The sequence below is a fragment of the Panthera uncia genome, chromosome D1, assembly GCF_023721935.1.
Source record: "Panthera uncia isolate 11264 chromosome D1, Puncia_PCG_1.0, whole genome shotgun sequence".
In the NCBI taxonomy this organism is placed as follows: domain Eukaryota; kingdom Metazoa; phylum Chordata; class Mammalia; order Carnivora; family Felidae; genus Panthera; species Panthera uncia.
The window spans coordinates 93,311,368-93,324,642 of NC_064808.1; the positions used below are offsets into that span (position 1 = coordinate 93,311,368).

Below are 13,275 nucleotides of genomic sequence, written 5' to 3' on the forward strand. Positions count from 1 at the left end.
ACTGGCAAGACAAGCTAGAATTTGTGGACCCTCCCAGAGGGCTGGGAGGTCAAAGCACCTCAGCACACACTGCGTCTACACCCCAGCTTCCTCAGCCCAGGGACAGTTGCCTGTTGCATGCAAGACAACGCTAATCATATCCACACCCATGGTCAAGGACACTAGGATTTATGCTCAGCTTTTCAGAGTTCCCAGAAAAATATAAAAATACCATCAGCTTCAATCCAAAACAACTTCAAAATAAACTTGAAGTGGGTTTTACTTTGTTTTTAACCTTAAAAAAGAGAGGCGGCCCACGGATATATTTAGCAGTCCCCCTTTTGGCAGTTAATTACAGCAAATGCGAGTTTGTGTACCACATACAAAAGAGGACACTACCTGCTTCTCTTCCACGCTGCCCGGTAACGTCCTGCTGATGCTCTGTAAGTCCACACGAATGGCCACGTAACAAAATCCCATTAAAGCTCTAGCCAGCAGTTATCTACCCGGTCCAATCGCTGCTGATTTTTGAAATCAGAGCGTGCTATTTGGTGTGCAAAGCCTAATATCAGCAAAAATTCCTTCAGTCACTAAGTAATGAGAATACTTGAACACAAAGTTTATTTAAGCATAAAATACATTAAAAATTATTTGGTTGATTTGTAAAAGAGAAGGGTCCGGGTGGGGGATGGAGACAGGGTTCCCCGGGTCTGCAAACAATCTGCCGAGCTGCCATGGCAAGATTGAGGGACACGGGGGGAGGGAAGGAGGAGCTCATCATAAACAGAAGTGAGCAACACGTACGTATCAGAGATCAGACACTTCCAAACATCAGAAAGATTCCTTAGACCCAAGCCTTCCAGTCATTGCCTCTCAATATTGTTCCAACAGGCCCTTTCTCTGTGAAAAACTATGATCCAGAAATAGCACTGGCTTGACAGATTTCTCTGGTTAGATTTCTGGTCAGACTTCCCTAACCAGGATTTTTTTTTTTTTTTCCTTTACTGGTTTTTCACGTGAACCGAAGTTTCTAGTGACAACTGTTTGGAAATTTTAGGCAAGTTACGTGCTCTTTCCACAACTGGCTTTTAGAAGCCCTGTTGTGGGCTTTGCAAGTGGAGCTTGGAATTTCACTCATTTCTGGGACTCACACTGTTTGAGGCAGGTGGTTACACTTTGAGAATTGCTGGACATTTTCAAATAGGTTTTGACTTAAGGGTACACACCTTTTATCCTACAGGGAGTTGAAGTAAATTACAGTACGTTATATAGCGACCTTGAGTTAATTATGAGGTCATGCCTGATTTATAGACAAAATGCCATAGTGAAATCTGGGTCATGATGAGAAGCAGCGTCCAAACTTGAAGTTCAGTGGAAGAATTGGATGCTGTGAACAGAGAGGAACATAGTAAGTCCTGTGAAGGAAAATACCTGTTGGACAGGAATCAGAAACACTTTGTGGTACTCAACCAAATAAATGAACCCACTTTCTTCGTGGCCAACGACTCACTTTATCCAAATGGTGCTGACTGAGGCAGGAAAGCAGCAGAATTAACTCAACCTTTAGAAGAGTCCTGCTAACCTCAGGGAGACCATGGGCTAAGGTTTGTTGGATCAGACATCCCAGTCCCAACCACAGCCCAGGTACTCTTGGTGACCTGATTGAGCACCAATATTTGGTCCTTGAACAGTTGGATATCTTATTTTAAAAAAAATCACCTTCATCTTTTAGATGAAAGAACAAGGCTCAAAGGTTAAATCAATCTCAATCTCTCTCTCTCTCTCTCTCTCTCTCTCTCTATCTCTATCTCTATCTGTCTCCAAGATGCTGCTACAATTCCTTGGTGCTGTCTCCATCTTCCCATCTTAATTTCTGGAATTTAGGTCACTTGCTGGGGGGACCTCACAGATGAATGTCTCCTACTCAGGGGAAAGAGCTCCCTGTGCTCCCAGCCACCTGCCCTGAACGGGAGGTTGCATTTACCTCGGCAGCTCTTGCCGTCCTCCTGAAGGGTTCCCGTCACACAGCTGCACAGAGGCCCGTCTACCCGGCTCGTGCAAATCTGCTCACACCCTCCATTGTCCTCGCACCAGTCCAGCCCTGAAAAAGAGCAGCTGGTTAAGTCAACTTCAGACAGGTCAAGTCTGGAACTCCTATCTCAGGGTGAGACTTTAGACAGAGGAGAGGAAGAAGAAAAGCCCAATGCTGTCGTGGCATTTTAGGAGTCCGTGAGAAGACTTCATTACGGAAGCGGCCCATCTTCTCCACCTGGTGTCCTCAACTTCCTCATTCGCCAGATTCACATTGCAGTTGAAACACACCCAAGAGTTGGTCCGGGCCTTCAAATCCCATTCTTTTAATCATTTATAATGTGTTTTGAGGGGACATACATACTTTTTCTCCTAATAGGTCCCACTGAAATGATCTGCTCTTTACGTTCCTTGGTATAATCTGTGGCAATCCTGGAATTTTGGGGGCAATTCTGAAAGACAGAACACCAGAGGGAAAATTTCACACAATTAAGCTGATAACTTATTCTTCACCATGTTTCCACCTCCGAAAGAGGCAGTGGTCCCAGCCTCGAGCACTATCGCTGCTCAGATTAATTAGAACGAATGCATTCTTGATCATGGAGCCCACTGGGACTCTGGGCTTTATGTTGAGCAGAATTAAATATATTCCTCGCACAAGAATTAGATTCAAAGATGCTCCCTTCCCAGGAACGGGGATTGTTGGATCACATCGGGCAATAAGGTATGCAGCAGCATCTGTAAGTAGCTCTGACCATAATTCATGGTGTGATTCTGCAAACATCGGGGAGAAGCTGGAATATTAAAGGTTAGGGAGCTGATACCAGTGCAATAAAATCTCAGGTGCGGATGTAAGCCTGACATGGGAGAGATGACTGGTCTGTCACCACCTCCCAACAGCCTCTCCAGAAGCCTCTCCAGAGCCACCGGCTGGCGTGGATCTGGATGAATTGCAGGAAAGTCACCGTCTGAAGAACGTCTGGCAGAAAATTCCTGAACCCAGGGGTCTGCCTCTACAGTGTAGTGGAGCTGGGTCCCACTGTTCCTGTCAGATTCAGGTGGCCTGGCTCCTTGAGAGTCTGGTGTGGTGGCTCTTGAACAGGGCCAATTTTGCCCCCTCCTTCCCCCAGGGGATGTTTGGCAGTGTTGGGGGGGCATTTTTGGGGTGTGGCAGCTGGGGAGGAGGTGCTATTTGCGTCTAGTGGGCAGAGGCCAGGGGTGCTGCTGAACATCCTACGGTGCACAGAACCGTCCCTACGACCAAGAACAATTTGGTCCAAAAGGTCAATAATGCCGAGGTCTGAGAAACCCTGGTCTTGTGCTCTATGCCCACGACAGAGATTTCAGACACAGAGAAGGAGAGTAAATGGACAGCATTCTACCGCATCCTCTCTCTTACGGTCTCACCAAAGACGAGCCATTGGGGAGGCTTCCCATCTGGGGACGCTTCCAATTCAGCCACTTCCAGGTGCTGTGAGTCCCAAAGAACTCTCAGGAGCCACACAGATCCTGGCGTCCACGATCCCCACGTTGGGAAAAGCGGGGCAGCGAGAAATAGGGCCAGGCAGTTCATTTTCACGCTCTCACTTACTATCTTACAGGAGTACTTTTCTGAATCGCACAGTGACACTGCACAGTGAAGGTGAACTTCATCATAATCCCCGATGAACTTGAAGACGGTGACGTGAAAGCGACAGGTTAGGGAGACACCGTTCTCCTCGATGCCGATGGTGTTATCTTTAATGTTCTGACACCTGTTCAGAGGAAAATGGGATCTTCGCTTCACACGTTTGCTTCTATTTCATATAAAACCATCTTAATAGGTAAAAACGTCTTTGCCTTTGACAGTGACCTCTGGACTGTGTGGGTGTCACATTTACTCCCACTTTATTTTCACGGTTTGCTTTAAAGGCATCAGATAACACCTCAAACTAGTATCCTAAGCGCATAAAAGCAAAATGACTGCAGGAACTGCCCCCGACTTTCCTATACCTCAGTTTCTATTCTGCCCCTCATAGTGTCGTGCTTTACTGCCCGACCGACAGAGTGTCGTGATATCAACTCAGCACACGCACACGATTAGTCCTTGCCACAGCTGTACTTTCTCTGGTTATCCATCTGGGGAGGGTCCCCTGATCAAAACCCTCTTGGGTCATCTTCCCACATATTCAAATCGGTGGGAGCTGGAGAAGAGGGAAGACCAGTCCAGGATGACCTAAAGCTCCCTTGGCTGCAGGTGTGCCTCTTCTCTCCCTCTGCCTCCACCCCTTGTGGTATTGGGCCACCGGCCTCCCTCAGGCACACAGACCTGCCTCTGCTACCTAAGAGCTCCCCAAATGCATCACAGCCTCTTAGGGCCCACGGTCTTTCCACGTGAAGTCTCCCCAGTCGGGGAGTCTTCCCATGCCTACTCCCGCTCTTTCCCCAACACCAGTCTATAGCTCCCCCCTTTTCTACAAATAACCCCTCGCACTGCCCTGACCGGGCAAGAACAGGTGGCTTTTCCTGGATTCCTGGAGCGCAAAAAATCAGGTTGTGATCCTCAATGTGTCTCTAACACACTGCAGGGCACGTGGGAAGTATCTAAACATCTCTGTAAAGGAACAAACGAGGGAATGAATGGATTGTGCCGCCATCACTAATGCTGGCCTCTAGGAGCCAAGAAGTTATCTAAAAATGATAAAGATAAAAAGGGTGACTTTTTTTTTTAATCGCTCCTTCCCCGAGCCCACAGGATTAAACAGCTTAGTGATAAGGAAAATGAAAAACTGAAGTTATCCTTCAGCACCCCCACACCTATTAGGTTTTATAATTAGTCTTCAAGGCAATAATCTCTTAAATGCTTTGAAATGAAAACTTACTTGCCATACTTTTCCTTGTCACTGTTATTCATTTGAATAATCTAAATTGGTTCAAAGTTTCTAAAATGTTCACAGCACTCCAACCTTCACCCAGGCCTTCCATCTTAGCCAGACCTGGGACTCGTGAGTCACTGGGGGTGCCATTGCCACCCTCTGCAGAGCCACGGAGGAAGAGCTGACCCCCCAAAATTCTGAAGTGAACCCATTTTGCTGCTCATGCTTTTGCCCAGATGAGTTCACTGGAAAAACAATTAACCACATCCGTCCAAGAAAGGTCAGAAGGACTCATGAGTTAAAATTCCCTCATATGACAAAATCAAACAACAGTTTCATCTGAAGGCCCTTGCTCAGACCCTGGGGCAGGCCCAGTTTTATGAACATGCTCACTCGCTCATTCTCTCTCCTCTCTGGGTCAAGTGTATTAAACACTATCTTAAAACTGCCAAACAGTGGGGTGCCTGGGTGGCTCGGTTGGTCAAGTGTTGGATTTTGGCTCAGATCATGATCTCATAGTTCATGAGTTCCAGCTCCTCGTTGAGCCCTGTGCTGATGGTGCAGAGCCTACTTGGGATTCTCTCTCTCCCCCTCTCTCTCTGCCCATCCCCCAACTCATGCTGTCTGAAAATAAATTTTAAAAACTTAAAAAAGAAAATAAAATAAAACTGCCAACCACTGTGTCCTTCAAAGGAGGCACAGACCCTACAACCAGGCTTGCAACACTACAGGACTGAGCTCTTTCCCTTAGGGAAACGACTATGACGGGAAGGAGAGAAATCCACGCTGTGAGTTACCCAGTAGTCACCAAGGCCCTCCCTTTGCCTCCAAGGAGGCTAAGAACCAGCTCAGGAAGACAAATCCCTCAGTGACCCCTGCCACAAGCCCCATCTGACCACTTAGGGTGGTGGTGTGTCCTGATACTTGGAAGGATTCTTCTTCTGCCCCTGGTAAGTTGAGTGGCCTTGGGTGAGCTGTGTACCTAACATCTCTGAACCTGTTTGATCTGCAAAAATAGTGGTTATTCATGGTTTGCCCAGAACCACACCTTCTTTTGGGAAAACTATTCCTTTTCAACCCTAAAACTAATTATAGTATCTATAATGCTCCCTGACCACGCCAGGGTAGGTGTCTGCCCAGGCTGGGGATAGGATTCAGGACATGCTACCCCTCAAATCTGGCACCTTGGCATACTTAATATTTTAAGGTGAAGGAGTTTGAGAAAAGCAGGAGCAGAAAGGTCACTCTGACCTTTCCCTGACTCTTTGCCCCTGAAACAGGTCACAGAGCCCTCATGTGAGAGGTGCCCCCCCCCAACACCTGCAGGAAAGGAACATCCTTATCTCCAAAGACAGAGGGACAGCAAGAAGAATCCTAACAGGCTTTGCTAAGCTCCTCCCGTTTACCACACTGACCTCATACCCTTTGACCTCTCATACTTGTCCGTGACCGTCTACTCTTCACCTAACCTAGCAAAAAATACTCAGGTTCAACCACTTCTTGAGATCCTCATTTCCTCATGAAGGCTTTCAGTATCACAGAAAACTGGTATTAAATATATTTGTACGCTTTTCTCCTGTTAGTCTTTGCCTGATTTTCATACCCAGCTAGAATTACTGTTGCTTGACATAACCTGTATGTGTTTTTAAAAAAGAAAAATTGGGGTGCCTGGGTGGCTCAGTTGGTTAAATGTCCTACTTCGGCTCAGGTCATGATCTCTCAGTTCGTGGGTCGGAGTCCTGTGTCAGGCCCTGTGCTGACAGCTCGGAGCCTGGAGCCTGCTTCGGATTCTGTGTCTCCCTCTCTCTCTGCCCCGCCCCCCCCCACCCCCACCCCGAGCCACTGTTTTCACTCTGTCTTTCTCTTTCCCTCTCAAAAATAAAATATAAAAAAAAAAATTTAATGAATAAATAAAAAGGAAAAAATAACTATTATTGGTCTGTAGTCTTTTCTTCTTCTTTATTCATTCAATAAATTTTGTTCCATATGTGTCAGGGCACACAGTAGGTGCTGGGCATATAGCAGTGAATAAAATGAAAGTCATCAATTTTATAAACGATTCTAGTGTATTCTGTGCTTCTGTTTCTTCTCTTCTACGGTTCTAGCTCTTTTTATATTCTGATGGATGTCCTGTTCGCCAGACTGTAGTTATGGCATTCCTTCTTTGGCAGGTGATCCCCATTTCTCTCAGACTGCAATTCAAATAGGCAGGACAGGATCCCCTCTCTGATCACCGTGAGAATAAAGCATTCTGTAGTGACTGCCACGGGCCTTGGGGACCCACCACTACGTTGCTGTGTGACTTGAAGCAAGTGGCTTGGTCTCCCGAAGCCTCAGCCTGCTAGGGTAGAAAGTGAGGCTTACGATGTCTACCTCACAGGTTTGTTCAGAGAATTAGAGTTCCTGGATGCACAGCACAAATACCCCTTCCCATTCTCTTCTCTAAAACCTTCTCTACAAACTGGTACTGGCGAATATTACCCTAAAAGCTCTCGGACGGTCCTCTGAGAGGAGGCCACTCACCCCCCTTCAATGATGAAGTAGCGGAGTTTGTCATTGCTGTCTCGGGACGGGGTGGCATAGCACTTGTTCAGCGTCAGGATCAAATGTGTGGCGTCAGCGCCGACCACAAAGACCCCGACGTACAGCACATCTCGAGTTGTCAACACCACTTCACCCTGGCGGTAAGGATGTTTGTAGGAGGCATTTTTGTAGAGCGCCATCTTGGTGGTGAAGCTGCCTTCTTGGGTTGGAACTGTGAGGTTAATGACACTGAAAGGGAAATAAGCATGCAGTGAGGAGGAATGCCAAACAATCATATTTATGCAGTTACTACCAGTTGCAAGCTGAAAATGCAGAGGGAAGGCAAAGCAGACGACAGAAAAGTCTAAGTCCAAAATGGTACCCGGAAGCCACGTGTGGCAATTAAAATAAAATTAAATTAAAAATTCAATTCCTCAGCACCCCTAGCCACATTTCAATTGCTCAATTTCCATATACAGCTATTTTATTGGATAGTACAGATACAGTACATTTCCATCACTGTAGAAAGTTCTGTTACACAGTGCTGGTCCAAGGCATTTAGGTGAAGAAAATAGGAACTATTTCTTCCCCAGTGCTTCAAAGACAAATGCTAGCAATTTTGGTTATGCTAACCTCAACTGTCAAGGAAAAGACAAAGCAATGTGCACAGCCCGTGAGATTCTTTACCTTAACATAGGCTTTACAACAGAATCTAAAGAGATCTTGATATCCAGCTCGTAAGCACACGAAAATTCCACATTGATCGTCCGGTCCCTAGTGATGATGTTGCCAGTGTTGTTGGCACTTTCGATCCAGATTGTGTTTTTATACATGATATGAGTGCCATTGGACTGCAAAGGAAGGTCAGAAATCATTAAAGAGGGGAGTGAATAAGTGGCTTGCATTTCAAATCCACAGCCCCGAAAGTAGAGAAATGGCTTCATTCCATACATAATCCAGAGGCTGGTATAAGTCAGTATTGAGCTAGCTTCAGCATTTACTAACAACAACAACAACAAAAAAGGTCGCATTAGATGTCAACGGCACCCTTCAGGCTGATAACCTTGAGTGTCCACAGAGGGTGAATTCATGTACCCTGAATTCTAACTACAACCGGCCCCAGTTATCTGTGGGAACCCAAGCTGGGGACAGCATGAAGTATTGCTATCCCAGGGTCATATAAATCTTCTTCAAGTCCTAATTCAAAATCTCTCCTCCACCGGATCTTCTACCGGACCTTCCCACAAGGACCAAGAGGAACAAATGCAAGTTTCACCTGCTCACTCCTTTTGAGTTAATAAATGCAGATATATATATATATATATATATATATTTTTTTTTTTAAAGACAGCAGGAAGGAACACGAGGAAGAGAATCAAGATGGTTTGCCAAATATAAGTAGGACAATCTGACACTGAAAGGTGGGACTTTGCTGTATTTCTGCAGCCAGCTGTTTTTTTTTTAAATATATGAAATTTATTGTCAAATTGGTTTCCATACAACGCCCAGTGCTCATCCCAAAAGATGTCCTCTTCAATACCCATCTCCCACCCCCCATCAGCCCTCAGTTTGTTCTCATTTTTTAAGAGTCTCTTATGCTTTGGCTCTCTCCCACTCTAACCTCTTTTTTTTTTTTTTCCTTTCCCTCCCCCATGGGTTCCTGTTAAGTTTCTCAGGATCCACATAAGAGTGAAAACATATGGTATTTGTCTTTCTCTGTATGGCTTATTTCACTTAGCATCACACTCTCCAGTTCCGTCCACGTTGCTACAAAGGGCCATATTTCGTTCTTTCTCATTGCCACATAGTACTCCATTGTGTATATAAACCACAATTTCTTTAACCATTCATCCGTTGATGGACATTTAGGCTCTTTCCATCATTTGGCTATTGTTGAGAGTGTGCAGCCAATTGTTAAATGATGTCTGGGACACCCTTACCCCCCAAACAGCTGAACCCAGCTGTATTTACCCAGAAGAACAAGAGAAGCAGGAGCGAGGTAACAAAAATTTGTCAATGTGCTAGGCAAAGGACAACAGCAGATAGTGTCAATCAAGGACAGGAGTCTGTCACTTATCATGATCTTTCAGTTCAACGAACTATTAGCACCAATTATTCTCCTTGATGTCTTTTTTTTTTTCAATTTTTTAATGTTTATTTATTTATTTTGAGAGAGAGAGAGAGAGAGAGAGAGAGAGACTCTCAAGCAGGCTCCCTACTGTGAGCGCAGACCCCGACGTGGGGCTCGAACTCACAAACCACAAGATCACAGCTTGAGCTGAAACCAAGAATCGGTGCTTGACTGACGGAGCCACCCGGGTGCCCCTATTCTCCTTGATGTCTTTCATTTCACATATGCCTTGTGCTGTTTTCCGGGGAGGATCTTTCTAAGCAGACCCCCCCGGGAGGTTGGCTTTGAGGACAACCCACGTGCAAAACACCCAGAGCTGTCCCCACCTCGGCCCGATGTTCTTTCCGGCCCCGGGTTTCTCACCTGTACAATGTTGCCACAGTTCCCTTTGGTGTTGTTGATCTGAAAGGAGATAAAGTCTTCCCCCTCGATGTGGGAGCACCGTCTGTCATTGATCCTCACACCCTCCCTCTCAAAGCCGAGCTGGAAGAGTTTGCACTTAGATATGGACACTTCCATCTGGGCCGCCTTGCAGGTTACCTCTGCATCAATAATGTCATGTGAGTCTGTGGGGACAGTTATCACGAAAGGCCAGTCAGTGGGGCCGGTGGCGCTGCAGGGTGGGGGCGAGGCGTCCCATCACCGTTTGCTTTGGAAGAGGCTAATATCCTCACGCAAACGCTGGGGCACTTCTAATTAAGCTTTGATCCAACCAAATGCACGTTTGCATGCATTCAAGGCAAAAACCGGGGCGTTGTTAAGCTTTTATTTTATTTTATTTTATTTTATTTTATTTTATTTTTATTTTTTTAAAGATGGAAACGCTAACAGATTGTGTTTTGTCTTTTCTTCCCAGACCCAGGGCTCCGCCCCACTCTGGCGGGAGCTGCTTTCCCCGGGGAGCTCACTGTGGAGCCCGGCTAACGGGCGCACCCCCAGGTGGGAGCAGCCCTGGGCAGCCCACCCCGAGGCCCCCCGCGGGTTCCCAGGCGAGTGTCAGGAGCTCTTGCTTTCTGACACGATAATGCACCAACTGACATTTTCTCCGAGTACATAAACACGGGCTAATGAGCACTATAGAAACACAGGGACACGTTTGATCTGCTCGGGTGAAGCCCTTGAACGGCACCCTCCGAGGGAGTCTTCTGGTCAATGACGATGTTACGGTCAGCGCGTGCCTCCCGAGTGACCCGGTTCGGGCCGGGGCGGGGAGCCGGGGGTGCAACGCAGCCCCCCTTCAGGCCGACCTCACGGGTGCGCCCGGCGGGGACAAGGCCTTTCCTACCTTCCGGGGGACTGCGGCTCGGAGCAGGGCCTGGGGTCCTGGTTACATACTGTTGGCATCAGAGACCGCCCTTGTGTCTTCAGAACCAATTAATCTGCCTTTAGGGCCCCTGGCACTCTCGCTCTGAGGCTCACATGTTTCGCCAAACTACGCTACTTTCCCGCGAGTCTAGAGGATCAATTCGGATCTCTGTGATGTTGAACACGGTCACAGTGGAAGTGGCTGATTCTATTCATGTACACATCTGGGCGTTACCATTTATCGAAGAAAAGGATGTCGCTATGAGGAGATGAACATTAGCCTGCTTTGAAGATGTCAGATGGCTCCCTCGTCCTGCTTCGATTGATGCTCCTTGTGAAACCTCCGCTATGTGGGTCTCTAGCTAGCACGGGACGAGTGGGCTCCACCCCAGCTGCCCTGCGGTGCAGCCACCAGGCCTCCCCCGTGGGGGTCTGTCCGCACGGGGAGGGGGCAGGTGTCACTCACTGTTTCCATAGGGGGGCGGCTCGATGCAGCCACACAGCTCTCCTCCGTTTTCCAGCTCACAGGTCCGGTTGGGACAGTCTGCCCCCACACAGGGATCTTCAACCACTCCTGCTAAAAAGGAAAACAAACAGAAACACGCACGACTTGATTTTCACACCCACGCTTGCTAGCGTGTGGCTATACTCTGGACTTGCCATTGTCAGGGAATTGGTGGTGGTCAGAGGGCCGCTGGGAATCAACAGACAGAGCCACCTTCCAGAAAACGATGACAACAGCTAGCGGCGGGGCCCCTGCTCTGGGCTCGGCACCGGGCTTCACGCTTCGGTTGCATCATCTCCTCCAACCCTCACACATGCTCTGCGACCTGAGTAGCCCTCGTTTCGCAGCTGAAACTTGCCCAAGGTCCGCACACTGGAAGGTAAGTGGCGAGGATGGAGGGCAGAGACACTGAGAACTGCCAAGATACGGCACGATTAATGTTCTCACCACACTGTTCTACCATTACACGCGTTTGTCTCTTTGTACTTAAACAGAGTAGGGTCCAATCATTTGTCGCCATATTCCCCGCACCCAGACGCCTCACAGTTGAGTGTTCAATAAATATCTGTCAGGAATGAAAATTTTAGGGGCGCCTGGGTGGCTCAGTCGGTTGAGCGTCCGACTTCGGCTCAGGTCATGGGTTCGAGCCCCGCGTCGGGCTCCGTGCCGACGGCTTGGAGCCTGGAGCCTGCTTCGGATTCTGTCTCCCTCGCTCTCTGCCCCTCCCCCGCTCATGCTCTCTCTCTCTCTCTCTCTCTCTCTCTGTCTCTCTCTCTCTCTCTCTGTCAAATATAAATAAACATTTAAAAAAAAAGAAAGAACGAAAATCTTAGGGCCAGTAAAATCCCAGAGAGGTCCTTCAGATAGGACTTCCTGGTCCGTTCTGATTCACGTTCTCCTTTGCCCATAAATGTCTATGTACTTAATTTTATAAAAATAGACAAACCGAAACCTACATACAACTCGCCAGCAATGACTTAGATTAATTCTACTATTTTGCCAACAACAGTAAAACTGTAAGGAAAAAACAAACGTATGTGGAGTGCCATCACCATCATATTGTAAATAATTAGTTCCATAGCCGATGAGTCCACAGACCACCTGTAAGACCGTCAACTCCTCAGTTTGAGAAACACTAATTGAGAGCATCTTCTTTTGGACGCTCATTTCTTTATTTCAAGAAGCTCTCCCCCTGTCAGATATAGAAATCCTCCTATTCGTCATGGCACGGAAAGGTGAGTGCTTCAAGAAACAACTGTTCAATCCCAGCGTGAGCCAAGTTAGCTTCAAGAATTTAAAAGCAAAGCCAAGCCCCCGTGTGTCTCGGATGCCTCCCCTGACCCAGCTGACGTTCACCTCTGCTAATGGCTTAGTATCACCCTGTCTTAATCCCCAGAAGCATAACTAAAGGGGAACCGTCAGCATAATGTAAATACATTTCTTTTTTAATGGCTTCCTTTTATAAAGATCCCTTTATGTGATGAGTGCGTGGACCTAGACAGGGCTAAGTCCACAGCAGCCGGTCAACAAATGTAATTAACACAACTTGAAAACAACCCCAGAGAATAATGGAAAGTGTGGAGGTGATAGCCTACAAATACGGTGGCCCTTATACCAGCTGGCAAATAAGACACGCCCTTACACAGAGGGAAGTTTTTAAAGTTTTAAAACAGTTCATTTCATTTAAAGTGTGGCTTATTAACAGGGCAAAATATTAAAGTCATCAAAAACAACTTATGTTGGTTTCCAACAGAGACTAGTAGTTTGCCTGTTAAGGGTTTCTCAAGTCACCGGATACATATTTGAATCTACCTCATTGTGCTTAGGTTCTGAATTAAGCGCATCCCTACACTGGGTCGGGCGTCGTCTGCAAATTTACTGAAACGCGCGCAGTCTTGCGATGTGTCCGTTTTCACGGTGGTACCGGGTTAATGGTGCGTGTCAAG

The 13,275-nt window shown here is 47.1% G+C and overlaps 1 protein-coding gene across 1 annotated transcript in view; it reads right to left on the reverse strand.

Moving 5' to 3' along the window:
* Positions 1 to 577: 577 nt before the first annotated feature.
* Positions 578 to 13,275, reverse strand: part of TECTA (tectorin alpha) — a 70,380-nt gene continuing 57,682 nt past the window's right edge. Inside the window, exons 16-23 of the mRNA XM_049620884.1 lie at positions 11,291 to 11,401; positions 9,883 to 10,085; positions 8,076 to 8,239; positions 7,389 to 7,637; positions 3,602 to 3,764; positions 2,375 to 2,462; positions 1,964 to 2,080; positions 578 to 1,366 (exon numbers count right to left, since the gene is read on the reverse strand). Coding sequence (XP_049476841.1) covers positions 1,266 to 1,366; positions 1,964 to 2,080; positions 2,375 to 2,462; positions 3,602 to 3,764; positions 7,389 to 7,637; positions 8,076 to 8,239; positions 9,883 to 10,085; positions 11,291 to 11,401 — 1,196 coding nt within the window. The 3' untranslated portion in view covers positions 578 to 1,265. The remainder of the gene's footprint in view (positions 1,367 to 1,963; positions 2,081 to 2,374; positions 2,463 to 3,601; positions 3,765 to 7,388; positions 7,638 to 8,075; positions 8,240 to 9,882; positions 10,086 to 11,290; positions 11,402 to 13,275) is intronic.